Below are 16,048 nucleotides of genomic sequence, written 5' to 3'. Positions count from 1 at the left end.
TCGCCATGCCTGTCTGATTCCCTTTTTGCCCGGCCGCTGGCTCAGACAAGGCCGAAGTGTGCTAATTAGAAAAGAAATGGTCCTAGTAATTATGTCAACTCTCATTAACGGCGATGACAATGAGCAATATTATTTTTACGCAATGTTTTGTGTCAGAGACCCAGCTTCCAAGGCTCATTAAATGGAAAACATGCCCCGGTAGTGGGGAAAGCACTCATGTCCACAGAGGTGGGGCACTTTGTGGAATGAGAGGCATGAAGTTACTGCCCCGAGCATTAAAAGTTGGAACAGTCTCATCACCAAAGTTACTCTCTCTGGCTTTAAATCCAACAGCTCCAGCTTATTTAAACACTCACATTAAAGCCAATTACATGTTAGAAGTTTATTTATCTTCACAAATGTGTGGAAAAATAAATATGGAACATTTCATCAAAGCAAGATATTCACAGAAATATGATGTTGATCTCCAGGAGGAGCGAACCTGTATGATTTCATGGGTTAAATGCAGTCTCTGAATATTATTATCGATTATAGCTGTAGTTTGGGGGGGGGTCTTCTGGGGCTCATTAAGGAAAAGTCACTTCTTGGACCGCTCTAAGATGTTCAGAAACTTTCCTCTGGTCATTTCCCGCGCTGTAAACAAAGAGAAAGACATCTTAAATACAACCAAAGATCAGTTCATGTGTTGTTGCTGGCAGCAGAGTGGTGGGGGTGGGGGTGGGGGTGGGGGGGATCTCAGCCAACATTTTCATGGAGCTTGAAACACTTGTGAGCTGTTTATTAATGCTAAACATGTATTTAATATCTGCAGTGTCACCCTGGGAGGTAATTTATATCAACATCTGCTCATTGAGGAAAACATAAATAGAAATGTATCTACAGAAGAGTTTCGCTTGATTGCTGCCTCGTGGTGAAGGAGAAGCGCTCAGACGGATGCGCGCGACGGAGTGTGAAATTCTCCCAGATCACAGGGAACAGACACAAAATGTCGGGATGAACTTCAACTTTAGACAAATAAACCCACATTTAAACACGGATGGCAGTTTGAGATCGATCTATCTATCTATCTATCCACCCTTCCATCCATACACACATATACACACACACATATACTGTATATATATGAGAGATAATATGAAGTCTCTCAATAACGAGTGTGCAGCCTCTGAGAGTCTGTGTAGAAGCGAGAGAACAGTCCAGACTGTCAAAGACACCCACTGTGACGTCTCAGAGACGGTGGGGACTTCAGACATTATCATCATCCCGGCAGAGATGTCGTCTTCATTCAGTAATTATTCTTTCCTCCACATAACGACGCCGACGGCTCCATTTTTGGTCTCCCAGCCACAAAGAGGCCCCTCAGCCACTTAGTTTAGTAACTAACTAATCCAACTTCTACCTCACACATGCAAGTATAAAAGTAGAGAAGTGGATTCATGTAGAAGGATGAACAGCCTCCTGACTGGCTCCAGTCTGGCTGAACTGGTGTAAGAGGCCCCTCCCAGTCCTGCTCATGCTGGCTAATGAAATATTGGGGCCAGTTAGTAATTTAGATGAGATGCCCAGTGTGGATTGATAATAGTGCATCTGGGCGTGGAGGCCACGTCACCTTGAGGTGTCCCTCATTAGGTTAAAGATTATGCTAATTGGAACGGGACGGATTCATTGTGAACTTTGCTGTCTCTTTAAATCACCCTAAACAAAGTCATCACCAGACCCCTGCACCTGCGCGCGGAGCTTTAGATTGAAATGAAGCCATCAAAATTAGGCGAGGGAAAGCAATTACACCAGGATGACCCGTGAGTCACAACAACCTTGATATCACTTTTCTATTAGAAACAGTTGCATGAGGAACGGCAGAGGAGGGCCTTAATGTTTCCTTTTATGACTTTTTTCCACCGGTAAAACAGGGCGAGGATGGTTCTGCCACTCCTCTGAGGCCCTTCGCCCTCAAAGCGTCTCATTAATTACACCACAAATCAGTCTCCCTCCCTTCAGATCGCCTCTGTCATCACACCAGCACCCCAGTAAAGATAAAAACCAGTAACCGTTTTAAAACCTGTGGCTGTTTTCATTAAAACAACAAAGAGAATGGTCTCTGCCTTCAACGCCACTTATATAGCTATAGATTACACGTTTTATGTTTGGAAAGAAGCCAGGTGACTTCTTTGAAGGCACCGGATTATTTCTTTCCTCATTTAAGGTGTCTTAAATAGATTATTTGTATTTATTTATGCCTAAAAAAAATCTGACATTTTTAATTGGAAAATGTTCAAAAAGATTTACACCTGCACACATGCTTGGTCGTACAAGAGGGAGATCAATACTGATTAGGAGGACTTACAGATTTGTTTAGTTGATTAGAAAGGTCAATCACTAATTCTGCACTAAGTTTATCAGCATCCTGTTACGACTGCCATCCATACTAAGTGACACATTATGGATTTTGTGGGGTCGTCTGCTCGCCCTGTTGATTTGTCGCCATCTAATTATCACCTAGTTCGAACTGATCTGAATTGTCACACCATAAAAAAAAAAAAAAGATTTACAGTTTTGTTTTTTGTTTGGTCTTTTAACGTTCCTGTTATTCCATCATAACAAACTACCGATTTAGTTCAGATTATTTCAGAAGATTCACAGAACTGTGGCTCATATCTTACGTCAATGCGTGCTTGTTGATGGGGGGTACAACTGTCCCCCGCCGGCCCCTGACATCACACCCCCTTGTGTATGTATATATAATGAGAGTAATCATTGCCTCAGCCCCGCACCCCCACCCTCCTCTCAATGGCACCCTCCCTGTGAGCTGCCGGACTCCTGCTAGCTGCAAAGACAGATGAGCGCCTAGGTTAAACGGGGGGCCTGGACCCTGGCCCTGGCCGCCCCGATTCACTTTCATTAAGAGCTAAGAGGACTTATACGACCCTCGCTGCCCATCTCAGAGAGCGGCTCAGCTATTACAGCCTGTAAGCTTTATTTAATGGATTTAACATCCTCTTTTGCTGCCTTCATCCCACGGGAGGAGAGAGACACAGAGGAGATGAAACCCACAAACACAGGAGTCCTTCAAGACACACACGTCCAACCCAGCAGCACATACACATGACGCTCATGTTTGTGTTCAAAATTCAATTACCCACTTATTGATACTTCACAGGGATATTTAAGATGCAGACACGAGCTATGATTTCCCAGGGGAGCCACTGGTTCCTCTTTATATCCCAACTGAGAGGGCCCACCTCCCCTCTCCTTCTCCAATGTATTTTCGCGTGGCTGACACACACACACACACCCACAAACACACACACACCCACACACAACAAAACAAACACATCTGTACCTCCCAACCCCTGCCCCAGTCTGTGCCTGTTCAAGAGGTGTCCTTATTAATAGGCAATCAGTCAAAAATCATTCATTAAAAAGCCTAAAAGGTTTTACACCCACACTATGATTAGCTGGGAAAGAAAATCCAATGAATTCCTAATGCCTTTATGGAAATGAGGTGTCATTTCCGATCTGCTCAGGGAGGCGGCGAGCTGGCAGAGCCGAGAAGCTGCGCGTGCGTATGCGCGCGTGTTCAACTCAGCCTGTCTCTGCTTCTGCACGGCGAGCACCCTGATCCCGCTACAGACGAGGACGGACTCTGTCGGATCCAGCCGCGACCGGCTACGCCCGCTGCAAAATTCCCTGAAAACAATAGGTTATCGGCGAAGTGGCAGCAAAAAAGTACAACTGCGAAAAAGAGCGGCCAATTTGAGAGATTTAGACGCTCGAGGTGAAAGACAGTAAATAATAAGATTGTGAAAAATGAATTCCAGACACCCATGTTTCACTTTCCTATCAGGGGAGGTGTGACCTTCATGAGAAGCACAACGTGGTGACTCCTATCCCACAGCGACAGGAGGGGAAGGGAAAAGTAGCAGAGCTGGGGATGAGGAGGAAGATGGCGATGGGGAGTAACCCCCTGTTCCTCATTCAGCGTCTGTCAGCACAGGCACTTCATAACCGCCCGCCCCGTGGTCAGCCTGCCTGATGGATTGATGGGAGCACATTAGCACCAGTGGGCCCCAGTGAATGCAATCATATTCAGCTGCGTTGGGTGTCTAATAGGCCAGAGATTGATCCTAAGGATGAGGAGGAGGTGGTGAATATATGGGGGGGGGGCATTAAGAATTGTCAGGAGAGTGTGACCTTCAATCTCCCCTTCAGATACAAAGGCACCATGAGGTCAGGCGCCTGGCTGGGATTTAGACGAAGAAGGGGCTTCACAACAGGTGGGATTAGAGCCGGGACACTTTCAGCTACATAGCAGAGTTTTCCCAACATAAAAAACTGCACTATCCCTCATTCCTATTAAAAAAAGACAAAGTAGATGTGCTGTTATAGGAAGCTGGTAAGACTCCTTCACTGAGGCTGAGGATGTGAAAAAGTTTAACCGAATCGTTTATGGCAAATAAAAGGCACGATTCCATCATGTGTCCGCACTGCTGGGTGAACTTTAAACCAGTTTGTCCAGCTGTTTTGAAGAATTGTTTTAGTTTGGGTTCCTGTTTCTTTACACGTTGAACAAGATTTTAAGGTGAACAGCATTTTCATTTACAGACTAAAAAAAAACCATGAACCTCCTTTGTTATACTGAAATGACATATTAATGCAAAGTCAGACCATATTCCAGTGGCTGGTTGGTGGATTATATGGAAGCATCCTTTGTAAACCCATCCTGAGAGCGTAATAAGATTTTCAACGTGAAGGTATTGATCAATCATAGTGCTGCGATTTGCTTTCATTCTGCAGTGCAGAGCAGAACTGGTTCCCCATGAAGAGCACAGCCCGGACGTAAAAGTGTTAAATGGTATTCAGCAGCCTTGGGCCCACAAGTGTGACAGAGCACCATCGCCAGCTCCAGCAGTTTGGTGCTAGGTAGCTAAGGCCCTGCAGCGTGTCCCACGGGAACACTCAGCTTTCAATTACCTCCAATAACAGCACTTGTCAGAGTCCTCAGCCTTCCCCCGGGACCCCCAGGGCGTGATGCCCACGCTCAGTGGCCTAAAACAGCGGCATTCATCACGGGGCGGAGGAACAGCTGGGGTCTGAAGAGGAGGCACGCGTCAGGTCCCTCAGGGGACAACACTGAGCCAGCATCTCCTGACCATTACTTGGGGTACGGGTGGGAGGAGGGGTGATTACGCATGCATTACAATCCCCACTACAGATATCTTAATACATATGGGCCCAAACTTGGTTACACCCTGAGTGTGCATGTCACAGTCTGCAATAAACAAGTAGAAGGCAGGAATGCCACTAAGGTATATTCAACGATAATCTTTTAATAATGTTTGGTCAGGGCCTCCGCTCCGTCTGCAGCGGGCTGGGTGTGCTTTCACTACTTGATTGTGCTCTGCCCATTAACCAGCTTCCTCTTTAATGGTCCACATGTTTACGTGGGGGGGAGGGGTAGTAAATCCTGTCCCCTCTGTAGAGGCTCGTTTATGGGTAGTGAGGAGAGCACAAACATGATGAAAAAGTAGCCGAGATTTATAAGACCTCTGCTGGCAGCCAGGAAAAGGAGAAAATTAAACCAGTGAGCACTAAACATGCACCCATTACAGAAGGGCTTTGAGACCCATAAGAACCGTCATTGTGTCGCGTCACCCTCGGATACATGATATGAAAGTAAAGCTTTGAGAAGCGTGAATCTGTGACACCCAACACATTACATGCTTCTCTGGATTTATAGAGGTCACAACTTAGCACATTGTCACAACAATTAAAAAACAAATCATGAGTCAAAGTCACTATGTAGCCTATTTAGCTGTGTAGCAAGTAAATTGTCTTCATGGAACTTAAATAAGTTTTGATTATCTTACTATTAAAAATTAACTTAGATTTCCACAAATATGTCAATATTTGACAGTGCTTCTTCTGCTATGTAAAACTAAATACCCATCTTTCTATGTGGAAAATATGAGCGCTCTGTCACATCTGTCTAATCCACACTCCATGAGGATTATGACAATAGAAGCATTGAGTTAAGGATTAAAAACTAGATTTGTCATCCATCAAACGCCTGTGCACTTGTGCAGTGACCTTGTTTCTTCACTTTGTCCAATTTTACAACCAAAATTCAGACTTTCATCTACATTAATAAGCTGGCAAATTATCTTTTTAAAATTTTCATGGAAATATAAAATTCCTTCTAATCAAAGGTTACACTCTATACCCACTACACACTCTCTTCCACACTCTACTCACCAGTGTGTTTTTGGAAAGTAATAAAACACATTAGGAAGCTGTGACTACGAGCATGTCAGGAAAGCCATGAGCACCATCTAGTGGTGACATGAGGTAATTGCTATATTTGCAGAGGGGTACGGTTTCGAGGTTGTGTGAACGGCTGTGTCTTTCACACATGCTGCCTGCTCAGTCCACTGGTTCTGGTGTGTGTGTGTTCCTCGTGTACTCACACTCCTCTAAGCCCAGCTGGTAGGCCAGGTTCTGAAGACCTCTGACCTTCTCCATCAGGTTGGCGGTGGTCAGACTACCCAGCTCTACAGAGAGACATCAGCACATATTACCAAAGCTGGTTCCACCTACCTCATCTGAAGAAAATGCTCCTTTTTTGTGCTGACCATTTCTGAGTAATCCATTTCTGTAGCATCTAACCCACTACTACAAAATAAGAAGACAATAACGATAAACTGCTTTTACCTTTCAACATTTCAATGTCCTCACTTTCGAGTTCAGCCATCCACTTAGGGGGTGAATCAGTGATGGGCTGAGCACGTCCAAGGAAAATATCAAAGATTTATATTGTTACTAGCATCCATAAAAGCCTATTTTTACCTATAATTACATATTATAGTATTAGTTCATACAAACAAAAAAGAATGCAACTCACATTTTTACAAGAGGCAGCAAATTCAACAACTCCAGGTACTTTGTAAAAAGACAAGATTAAAAATCTTTGAATACGACTTCATATTAAGTGCACAAATGTCAGAAGAATATACGCTTACGCTGCTCTGGCCAGAGGTCTGGTGATGCTCTGTCCAACTTCTCAAAGCTTAACAAGGACGACTCAAAATCGTCACCTGACAAAATTGAAAAACATGAGACAAAAGTTTAGTTTTGCAAACGGTAAGGGTTACCAACATTTCCAAATAAATACACTTGAACTCTCCATATATACAGCGTAACTTAATGTAAAAAGCAGACAAACTGACTTATATTCTCAATAAACTGATCCTTATTATACCTGAAGACGTTCGGGTGTTTTCCTGAATGTACTTCTTGTTAACGGTAAAGCCAGAGTAGTATTTTCTCTGAATAATAGTCGACAAATTACTGTAAATTACTGTAAAGTATTAAGATATGTGTATTAGTGAATTAACATTATTCGGCATCGAGATGTATGATGATACAGTGTTTGGATTTAATATACAGCTGGAACTGGAAGAGTTAAACATAATTATCAAAATTTTGGAATAAACAGGTTTTAAATAAAGAATCTTCTTGCTATTGTTGTTTTTAAAATAACCAATAAAAGCATAAAGTCTTGCAAAAAGAACATTCATTCCTCGCAGTTCGAAGAATAAAACCACTTCAAACTGTAGGAAAACCACAACTTATTATGACCCCCTCAGTACAAACCGGAGAGAGGATTCTTTAGTGTTGTTAGGTCCTAACTGGAGCTGTGGGAGATGTTATGCTGGTCCCCACCAGGACCGGAGCACCGCGGCTCCATTTGGGCTGTAGTTTAATGCTACACACTCTGATACAACAGTGCAGCTAATGAAGGCTTTAGCCAACGGGAACAAAAACATGTCGAAGCAGTAAAAACAACACTACGTGTGAGATTCAACGTCTGTGTATTCCTACGAAGACCTGCAACGTCTTTTCTACTGTTCATTTGCCAGTTTATACGCCGAGGAACAATGGATGAGTGTAAAGAATTAAAATTTACCTCCATTCGGAGACGCCATCTTAAGTCTGATCACGTGATAGGCGACAGCCAATCAGAGCAAATAGGAAGCGTTCTTCACGAACACGCCGCTAGGGGGCAGAAGAAACACAATTAGGCTCGCCACATAAACTACTTAAAACTAAGTTTTAAATGTTTCAAGTAATGGCAATTATGTTACAAGTTTAATTTAATACTGTTAGTTAATGCTGTTACAAGCTCATCAATGGTTGGCACTGGCTCACATATACATATGTATATATAGAGGTTTCTTATAATTCTTATATAAATGTTTTAACCTAGTGAAATGTGACATGAACTTAAACATACACAGGACTCTACAAAAATAGTTTATTAAAAGTAGTGTCTGGTGTCCAAGATATCAAGTCATATTGTAGCTTCAGTCTTAAAATGTCAATAACTAATTTTAGAAACAGAACATAACATTCTCAAGATAATAACTAACAAAAAAAATCAACCCTCTGGCACCTATAGTTTATAACATGTTTAAATATATGATCACTATCGCCCTTTAGGCACTTACATACTTGCTTAACAACCAGAATTTGAGATATGTTGTGAATTAAGGCAACTTACTAAATACTTATGTCAGTTTCCCATTCAGAAGTCTCTGGCAATTTTGCGCTTGTTTGTGTGCACAATGTAAAAGCATTTCGTACCCACTATAAAGACTAAAGCACACAAATACATGTACAAGGACAAAACAGTGAAATGGAATTTTAAAAAATCTACAGTACTGCCAGAAATCAGCACATATTGATAATAATCCTTTTTGTAAACACAGGAACATGTCAGAGACAAAAGTCCTTTAAGTCTGATCGAATCTGCCAAAAATGCTGTGATGCTGGTTAAAAATGTCTAATTTGCAAATCCGCCTTTCTTATTTTATGCTTCACGTAGCGTACAAACGAGTAACAGAATCGGGAGTGTGCATAAGATCTCTGTGCAAGATTGATCAGAACTCCCAGGAGTCCATCCACTTGAGGCCGGCCATGGTGCTGCCTTGCTCGTGTGCCAGGGGGCCTGTCATGCCATAGGAGAGTGGATGGAACAGATAGAAACTGAAAGAGAGAAGAAATATGGCAGCGACATTTGGGTTTGTTGGAAGTCTACAGATGTTTGAAAGAATAATCAGAGGACTACGTATTGCCTGTGTAAGATAAAAAAAAAATGTTTTTCACCAGTCAGAGACCATATTAAAATCTCCATCAATTTGATGGAAAAGACACACATTTAGAAGTACTGCTCACTGACCTTGTGAATGACTTTTACCCCTTAGGGGGAAAAGCCAAAATAAATAAATCAGAGTAATACTTTCTTAACTTCACCAACGTACCTGTAAAAAACACTAAAGAGAAGGACAGTCTGCCCAAACCTCTGCAGCCAGTCACAATAAGGTGGTTGGAGAACCGCATCTGAGCTTTTCAGTAAAATGTCTAAAGTAATTCCTGTGAAGAGAGAAACAAAGTAAATCCCCCACCATAAGTAGGCTTCTCTGACCCACCTTCATTGGCAGATGTTTTTGAACAGTCACAAAAATCCGAGAAAACATCCCCCCACCCTCCAAAAACAATCCCTCAAATGCTACCTGATAACATGCTGTTGAAGAGCATCGCAGGAAAATAGTGGTGGTAGTAAAGCACCCGGCCCATGGCGTAGAAGGGTGCGTAATGCAGCGCCCATCCCAGAAGCAGCAGTCCTCCTCCTCCTCTCAGCACAGCAGAACGCCCTGAGACCAAAACGCTATTTAACACGGTCCATGAAGTCAGTGCAGTAGAATGACAGAGTGTAAATAACAACACCTATTATGTTTGCACCCAGCGAGAGCCCTCTCTGCAGCGCTACAGATGTCACCACCACCATGACAATGTACAGCCCCAAACTGGCCAAATTCAGCCACCAAACCACCTGAAGAAGGAAAAAAAATAACTGTAGAACTTCAACTTTTAGAAGAGTGTGTGTTTTTCATTTAAGATGAACAATATTGGTCACAATATACTTACGGGGTTCCCCAGTAGGTAAACACGATAATCTGAATTGTTAACTCCAGAAAACCTCAATCCCTGAAAAATAAACATCTTTAGCTAAAAGAATAGGGCTCCGGTTAAGTTAAATTGTATAGTGCAGATTATAGGTACTTGATAATTGATGGGCCAATGCCAGGGTTTAGAGGTCATCTCATTGTCTTTGGGTTTCAGACCACTGTTGCCCTACAAAGATGCACCATTGGTCAACAAATGATTCCTGGTAATGATTTTTTTGTCACAGTGCAACTTGCTTCTTTTCTTTCTTACTCTGATCATGACGATATGAGACTCCAGCAGGATCTCCAGAAAATTGGGCTTCAGTATAGACAAACTAATGTTGGGCACTACCAGAAAACACACACACACACACACAAGTGTTGAACGTCCTGAAGTAGCAACAATCACAGAAGTGCAGAGGTGTTCCTTGTACGTTTCGGATTGATATGGTCCTCGATGTTCCACTGAGAGTTTGGAGTCTCCTTCAAATAGGGACTACAGGTCACCTCCCCCTGTTCCCAGCCCCTGTAAAGAATCCCATTTTGACCTTTGACCTTGCGTCTTGCACCAATCAACAATTCACAGCGACAGGAAGTGAATTTACCACTTGGGCAGAGTCTTGCCAGAGGAGTAAAGCACACAGCCGGATGCTCGGTGAATGAAGCGAACTTTGCTGCGCAACACTTTCACCAGATCACCCTTCTGACCTCCGGATAACTCCACTTTCCATAGGTCATTGGCGTCGCCTGAGCCATTCTAGGAACCGAGCAAAGGTGGAGATATGACGTGGCATCAAGATGAGATAGAGGAGTAAAGCAGAATGCCACGTCGTGGGTGTACTTACGGTGCCGTAGCCGGTAACCTGGAAGTGCCTCTTGGTGACTGGGGCCTCGTGCAGGTGACTGTGAAGGTTGCGTGTTGTTCTGGAAAGGACCGTGATAAATAGCTTTATCTAAAGCTCACGTGATTCAGGCTGGAATGAAAGAAAACGCTGCTGCTCTTAAGAATCATTACTCTTTGTGTTCCAGGCGAATGATGTCGCCATGGCGAACCAGCTCAGGTGACTCAGATGGATCTTAAAAGAAATAGATTTGCCCATGTGAGACTTGGAATTTTAACCAATGCTGTTTTTTCTTCTCACCAAATTTCACCAGTCTACTTACATTCATCATTCTGTTGTCTCTGAACAATCCACAAGTTGTTGTAGTCCTTATGATGATAAGCCGTCACCTGAAATCACAAAAATGGTACATTCCAAACATAGAAGATTCTCCTTCTACCGGGGTTTCTTGGTTGTGATTCGACCTGCTGTTGCTTTGCCCCAACTCCCTCTGGATAAAGGTGCCAATGAGAGTGCAAATATCCACCAGCAATACGGAGGTTCTTCACTGTAATGGTGGACCCGTATGCCAGGACTGCGTCAGGACAACAGAACTGACGTCATTATCAAACACTAGAAAAGCTACATCAAATACATGAACAATCTTTCAGAAACATGATGTTTGGGACTCACACTCAGGCATAGACGCATTGTGTAGATTGTTCCCAATGAGGCGTGACTGAAAAGCGGAACTGAAGAAACCATCTCCTGGTCCACTGATGAGAGAAAACCCATCACAATTTGTCAATTTGTGTTATTTCGTGAAATTGAGAAAGGTTGCACTGGAGACTCACCTTTTATTTAACACAAGAAAATGGACTGCAAATATTGCGACATAGAGGAGGAGTGGAAGCACGATGAGTCCAACCACCCGAGCCAGGAAGTGCTTAGTGACTTCCATCTGGAGACATGAAATGCAGTCAAAACAAAAGTATAAAAAGAGTAACATCAAAACAATCTTAGGATTTACCAGTGAGAGGCTAAGGTCGCCCAAAAGTCTCCAAAGGTCTGAGAGCGTGTTCAGTCCCACCAGCAGGATGACAAACAGACCCACAAACTTCACCCCTAGTGCCCCAGCAAGGCTTACACCTGTCAGTACCAGCCACAACCACCAGGGGACAGAAAAAGGCCTGAAAACAACATCAAGAATGAAAGAAAAATGACATTAGGTCTTAACTTTTAAAACCAACCGTGAACAAATTTAGAACAAGTTAAAAAGCTTCTAGAAGTTTAAAGAAAGTGCTTTACTAAGAACGAAATAATGTGTGACTCAGTTACCTGTGTCTTTGCCTGTTAAACTTGACCATGCTCAGCACGGCTGCCATGATGAAGAACATGAGTATCGGATCCAGCAGGATATACTGAGAAATGGTGATACATCCAGTATCTTTCGGAAGGATTAAGCACAACACAAACAGCTATTACAACAGGTTTAACGCATGCTTTCGATCTGCTGAACAGTTTTAATTTTTTCGTGCTAATACTTACCAAAGATGAGCAGCGAGGCGGTGATGAGGGCAGCAGAGCGAGACTGAGATAAATCAAGCACTATGAGGTAGGCAAAGATTGGGAGAAAAGAGCCCAGTCCTGCACAAAACTGGCAGAAAAGAGGCAACATTGAGTGACACCAGCGCTTTCGCAAGAATATATTAAACAGTATTATCAGGCAGTTCGAGGACGGATTTCTTTTTAATGTGAATAGCGACATACTCCTCTCATCCCCCAGTAGTTGTGGTGTTCATATTTATCTCCCGGCTTTAGGAAAGGAAAGGTGCCGTTGTAACCAGTCATGTGACCAGCAAGACCAATCAGCATCTGCAACACATTCAGGGAAGGCGATCAATATTCATACTCATCAATGCACTAAAGAAACCCCACAGCAATGATCATATTTTCTGACTTCTCACTTTTCCAAGTGGAGGATGCACATCAAAAAAGAAGGTCCTGTTGATGTAGTAGCTTCCCATCTTTCCAAAGTGTGTCTCATCCCAACTGGAACACCAAATATGAGTTAGAGAACATCATGGTCACAGCTGGTGAAGGATAATAATCCTGGCTGATTGGGATTGTGTGTGCGCAGCTGTAAAATGTACACTGTGTAAAAACAGATTTGACTCACCACACATGTGGAGGCTGTGTGATCTTATAGAAGCGCGTAGACAAAGACAACCCCATCACCAACATCTGCAGCACAACTTCTGAAGGTCCATCAGAGGCTTCCCCTTTCGAAAACTGTTGAGCAGATGTCCCATTTGAGGACGGAGTGTCATCATTTGACAAATGCCGAGTGATTTTATCTTTGGAGGTGGGAACTCTTTTCCTGTTTCTTATTGTTGAGTTGTCTCCTGTTTTACTCCATTGTTGGGTGCTTTCCTCTTTTGCCATGAGGGATTTAACTCTAATGTTGCAAAACCTCCTGGTCATGCAATATTATTTAACAGTAATTATTATTTTGGCGAGGTTTGTATCCCACTGTTCTAAGACAACGACTTTAATGTTGACAGTAAAGTTAAGTCAAATTGCTGCACAACGCGTGATTTCTTCATGCTATATCAAAATATTACACAAACCCGACCATCACAGCGACCAGGACGAATACGTGCTGTACCCTTACAGCGAACATGTTTGACCTAGCCTCCTGACCTAATTTAAAATCTCGTATCTACTTAAAGTGTAATCCATGGTTAGCAGTTTATTTCACCTCAAATAACAGTTAAACATGAAAAGAATTCCCCCAACAGCACGACAGCACCACACATTGTCGGTCGCGATGATATACGTATTAAGTGAAAGGGTTTCTGGGAGACGTAGTATGTTGTAGTTCCTTACTGTTAATATGCCGCTGTCAAAAACTCATTTCCCAGAATCCTTTGGGGTGTCAACGAATTTGATCAGACGAAGTGTTACGCAATATGACCACAAGAGAGAGCTATAACATTGTCTTTCTTTCTTTCAGTTGCGTTTCCTTTTCCAAGCAAATATAACTAACATAATTTTTAATAAATTAAAGTAGAATTCTTGTATTGCTATTTTAAAGATTGTGCACATGTAATCAAGGTAAAGCCTTCATTTTGTTCTTCACTTTAAGTCCAACTAAAATGTTTAGCAATCTGTAATGCTGTAAGACAACTTGTAATTTGTTATAAAAGGTAAATGTGCAAGTGTTGAGTGGCATTTTGTAAAGGAACTTAGACAACATTTTTTATCTGTTTTATTAGATGACTGATGACGATTGCAGTCAAGAGGTAAACAAAACAAATGAGCATGATATTTCAGTTAACCACAGCTTTACAAGACATTTATATCAACTTATTTGTGGCTGTGCAAGCCCATAAACATTCCCACTTTGACCCAAGTTTGACTTGTGCAGTGCCAGTGGAAACATTTGCACAAACAGAGAGTTATTGGCTGTGAAAGCTTGTTAAGTGTATAAGTCATCAGCTTTAGACATCCTAATGAATGAAAATTAGACTAAACAGAGGTTTGGTCCATTTGACAGACAACAGACCTGGATATAAAAAGTAAATGGTATGTTTGCATCTCTTGTATGATTTAAACCAAACGTAAAGGCTTACACTTACACACAAAACCAAAACATTAATCACATATGGATCAAACAAGGACTAAAAGAACTGTTTAGCCGCTAACATGTGATGCACAGACGCTAGTGCTTCCATTTCAAAACTATTGTCTTTAGGCGGGATATGGAGACAAAATATCTGTGGTTAGAACAGTGCTGCCACACAAAAAATCATTGTCTGCTCCACAGGGCAGGTTATACACACACAGTCTCTCTGGTACAGTGTCAGTCATTCTCCTCGTACTTTATAAGATATGCTTATAAAAACATTTTTACAGACATTTAGAAATCTACAAAGCTATAATGTCAGATATTTTCTTACATTTTATGCTTTATGTCAAACAAATTATTGGTTGTGCTATGATGCAAAAAGAGAATATATAACAAAAATAATACACAATGCTAGATCTGTACAAAATATACCAAACCTCTTGCAATAAGCCTTTGTCTTTACAGAGATGTACACATGGGAACAACCAGATTGGACATCTGGGATCTAATTGCGTTAAAATCTAATTTTACTGTCGCGACACTGATATATAAAAGCAATCTGCAAATTATTTCAACAAATTAACCTTCCTAAACCAATCAAAGACTGATTTTATTGCAGAATATAACAGGAAAACACAACTCAATACTGGTTTCAGAAGAAAAGGTCAGCACATTTTTCGGTTCCATCACTCATATCATGCTTGTCAGAATGGTGTCAAACACAGGAATTACACACTTCCCCCTGCAACGTCACATAGATCATCATATACATCTACACACTTCTTATTTCAACAAACAGTAACTAATGGCTGTGATGACCTCAAGGTCCAGGTTTTCTTCGGTTTGTGGGTAAAAAAGGTTGTTCTTCAAATTTGAAAAAAATAAAAAATCCCCCAACGACGACTGAGTGAGATCATGAATGAGAGGGTCTGACAGTGATTTTTGAGGAAATAAATTCTTTTAGAACAGACGCGTATTATCCCCTCTGGTAAGGAAAGAGATAACAGTTCTACCCTCTGAAATCGGTGGCATTTCTATTTCTTAAATTTTATTTCACGTAAATGAAATAAATAACACACAAAAAGTGAGGTGGAGAATATAACTGCATATTAAATTTGCCTGGGTTGGATAAAAACAGATGAGTCCGCAAAATCCCTTTAAGGCAAATGGATGTCTGGTTAACTCTTAATCCCATGTAATACATTCACTGTGCAGTTCCTTGTCCTCTTCTGTGTATGTGTGTGTGTGTGCCTGTGTGTGTGTGCGTGCGTGTGTGTGTGTGTGAAAGTGAGTTTGGACGTCTCAGCGTTACTGTTGGAGGTTTAGTGCCAACCCCTGGCTCAGGGGGCAAAGGTGAGTTAGAGGAAGTGGGAGGAGCCCAGAGGTCTCTCAGTTTCCCGTTGCCCCGGGCGTCAACGCCGGGATGGCCGGGATGCAACTGTGAGGTTTGGCAGAAGCCACGAAGCCCGTGAAGCACGTGCACTTGTAGGACCCCTCCGTGTTGGTGCACTGGCCGTTCTGACACAACGGGACCTTGTCGCTGATGTCGTCACACTCGTTTATGTCTGAAGGGCAAAGAAGAAAAGAGGAGC

General features: G+C 42.2%; 3 protein-coding genes across 6 annotated transcripts in view; all 3 read right to left on the bottom strand.

Annotated features, from left to right (window-relative positions):
• Positions 1 to 362: 362 nt before the first annotated feature.
• Positions 363 to 8,071, bottom strand: lin52 (lin-52 DREAM MuvB core complex component). Its single transcript, XM_003962446.3, has 6 exons — positions 7,964 to 8,071; positions 7,017 to 7,091; positions 6,899 to 6,936; positions 6,709 to 6,775; positions 6,465 to 6,548; positions 363 to 633 (listed from the first exon to the last, which is right to left on the bottom strand). The coding sequence occupies exons 1-6, from the start codon at positions 7,980 to 7,982 to the stop codon at positions 578 to 580; spliced, it is 339 nt and encodes a 112-aa protein (XP_003962495.1). The 5' UTR covers positions 7,983 to 8,071; the 3' UTR covers positions 363 to 577.
• Positions 8,072 to 8,297: 226 nt separating this feature from the next.
• pomt2 (protein-O-mannosyltransferase 2) lies at positions 8,298 to 13,670 on the bottom strand. 3 transcript variants are annotated; one of them, XM_011616793.2, is made up of 22 exons: positions 13,587 to 13,670; positions 13,005 to 13,117; positions 12,793 to 12,877; positions 12,596 to 12,700; positions 12,374 to 12,482; positions 12,164 to 12,272; positions 11,856 to 12,015; positions 11,680 to 11,786; positions 11,519 to 11,601; positions 11,311 to 11,420; positions 11,169 to 11,235; positions 11,020 to 11,080; positions 10,850 to 10,928; positions 10,610 to 10,761; positions 10,439 to 10,530; positions 10,276 to 10,352; positions 10,120 to 10,191; positions 9,985 to 10,044; positions 9,784 to 9,889; positions 9,570 to 9,710; positions 9,318 to 9,429; positions 8,298 to 9,042 (listed from the first exon to the last, which is right to left on the bottom strand). In XM_011616793.2, exons 2-22 carry the CDS (start codon positions 13,067 to 13,069, stop codon positions 8,937 to 8,939), a joined length of 2,058 nt encoding a protein of 685 aa, XP_011615095.1. In that variant the 5' UTR covers positions 13,070 to 13,117; positions 13,587 to 13,670; the 3' UTR covers positions 8,298 to 8,936. The 3 variants fall into 3 exon arrangements, with proteins under 3 accessions (XP_011615095.1, XP_029688613.1, XP_011615088.1); XM_029832753.1 differs by adding an exon at positions 9,236 to 9,255 and having other exon boundaries at positions 13,005 to 13,664; XM_011616786.2 differs by having other exon boundaries at positions 13,005 to 13,664.
• A 413-nt stretch (positions 13,671 to 14,083) lies between these two features.
• The window catches only part of LOC101064458 (latent-transforming growth factor beta-binding protein 1), a 65,649-nt gene continuing 63,684 nt past the window's right edge, over positions 14,084 to 16,048 (bottom strand). For both annotated transcript variants that reach the window (XM_011616802.2, XM_011616808.2), the window contains one exon: positions 14,084 to 16,021. In XM_011616802.2, the coding sequence (XP_011615104.2) occupies positions 15,846 to 16,021 (176 nt within the window). In that variant the 3' untranslated portion in view covers positions 14,084 to 15,845. The remainder of the gene's footprint in view (positions 16,022 to 16,048) is intronic.

This window comes from Takifugu rubripes, chromosome 2 (assembly GCF_901000725.2).
Source record: "Takifugu rubripes chromosome 2, fTakRub1.2, whole genome shotgun sequence".
NCBI lineage: Eukaryota > Metazoa > Chordata > Actinopteri > Tetraodontiformes > Tetraodontidae > Takifugu > Takifugu rubripes.
Note: the sequence above shows the minus strand (reverse complement) of the source record. Positions and strands in the feature narration are given on the sequence as shown.

Excerpts from the sequence above, each read along its gene's own strand:
- lin52 (XM_003962446.3), bottom strand. Across the intron at positions 6,549-6,708 it reads GGACATTGAAATGTTGAAAG|AGCTGGGTAGTCTGACCACC; the intron begins GTAAAAGCAGTT and ends GTCTCTCTGTAG. Across the intron at positions 634-6,464 it reads CCAGCTGGGCTTAGAGGAGT|CGCGGGAAATGACCAGAGGA; the intron begins GTGAGTACACGA and ends CTTTGTTTACAG.
- pomt2 (XM_011616786.2), bottom strand. The coding sequence starts at position 13,309 with ATGACCAGGAGGTTTTGCAACATTAGAGTTAAATCCCTCATGGCAAAA. Across the intron at positions 10,531-10,609 it reads GGCAAGACTCTGCCCAAGTG|GGGCTGGGAACAGGGGGAGG; the intron begins GTAAATTCACTT and ends GATTCTTTACAG. Across the intron at positions 9,430-9,569 it reads CTTCAACAGCATGTTATCAG|GAATTACTTTAGACATTTTA; the intron begins GTAGCATTTGAG and ends CTCTCTTCACAG.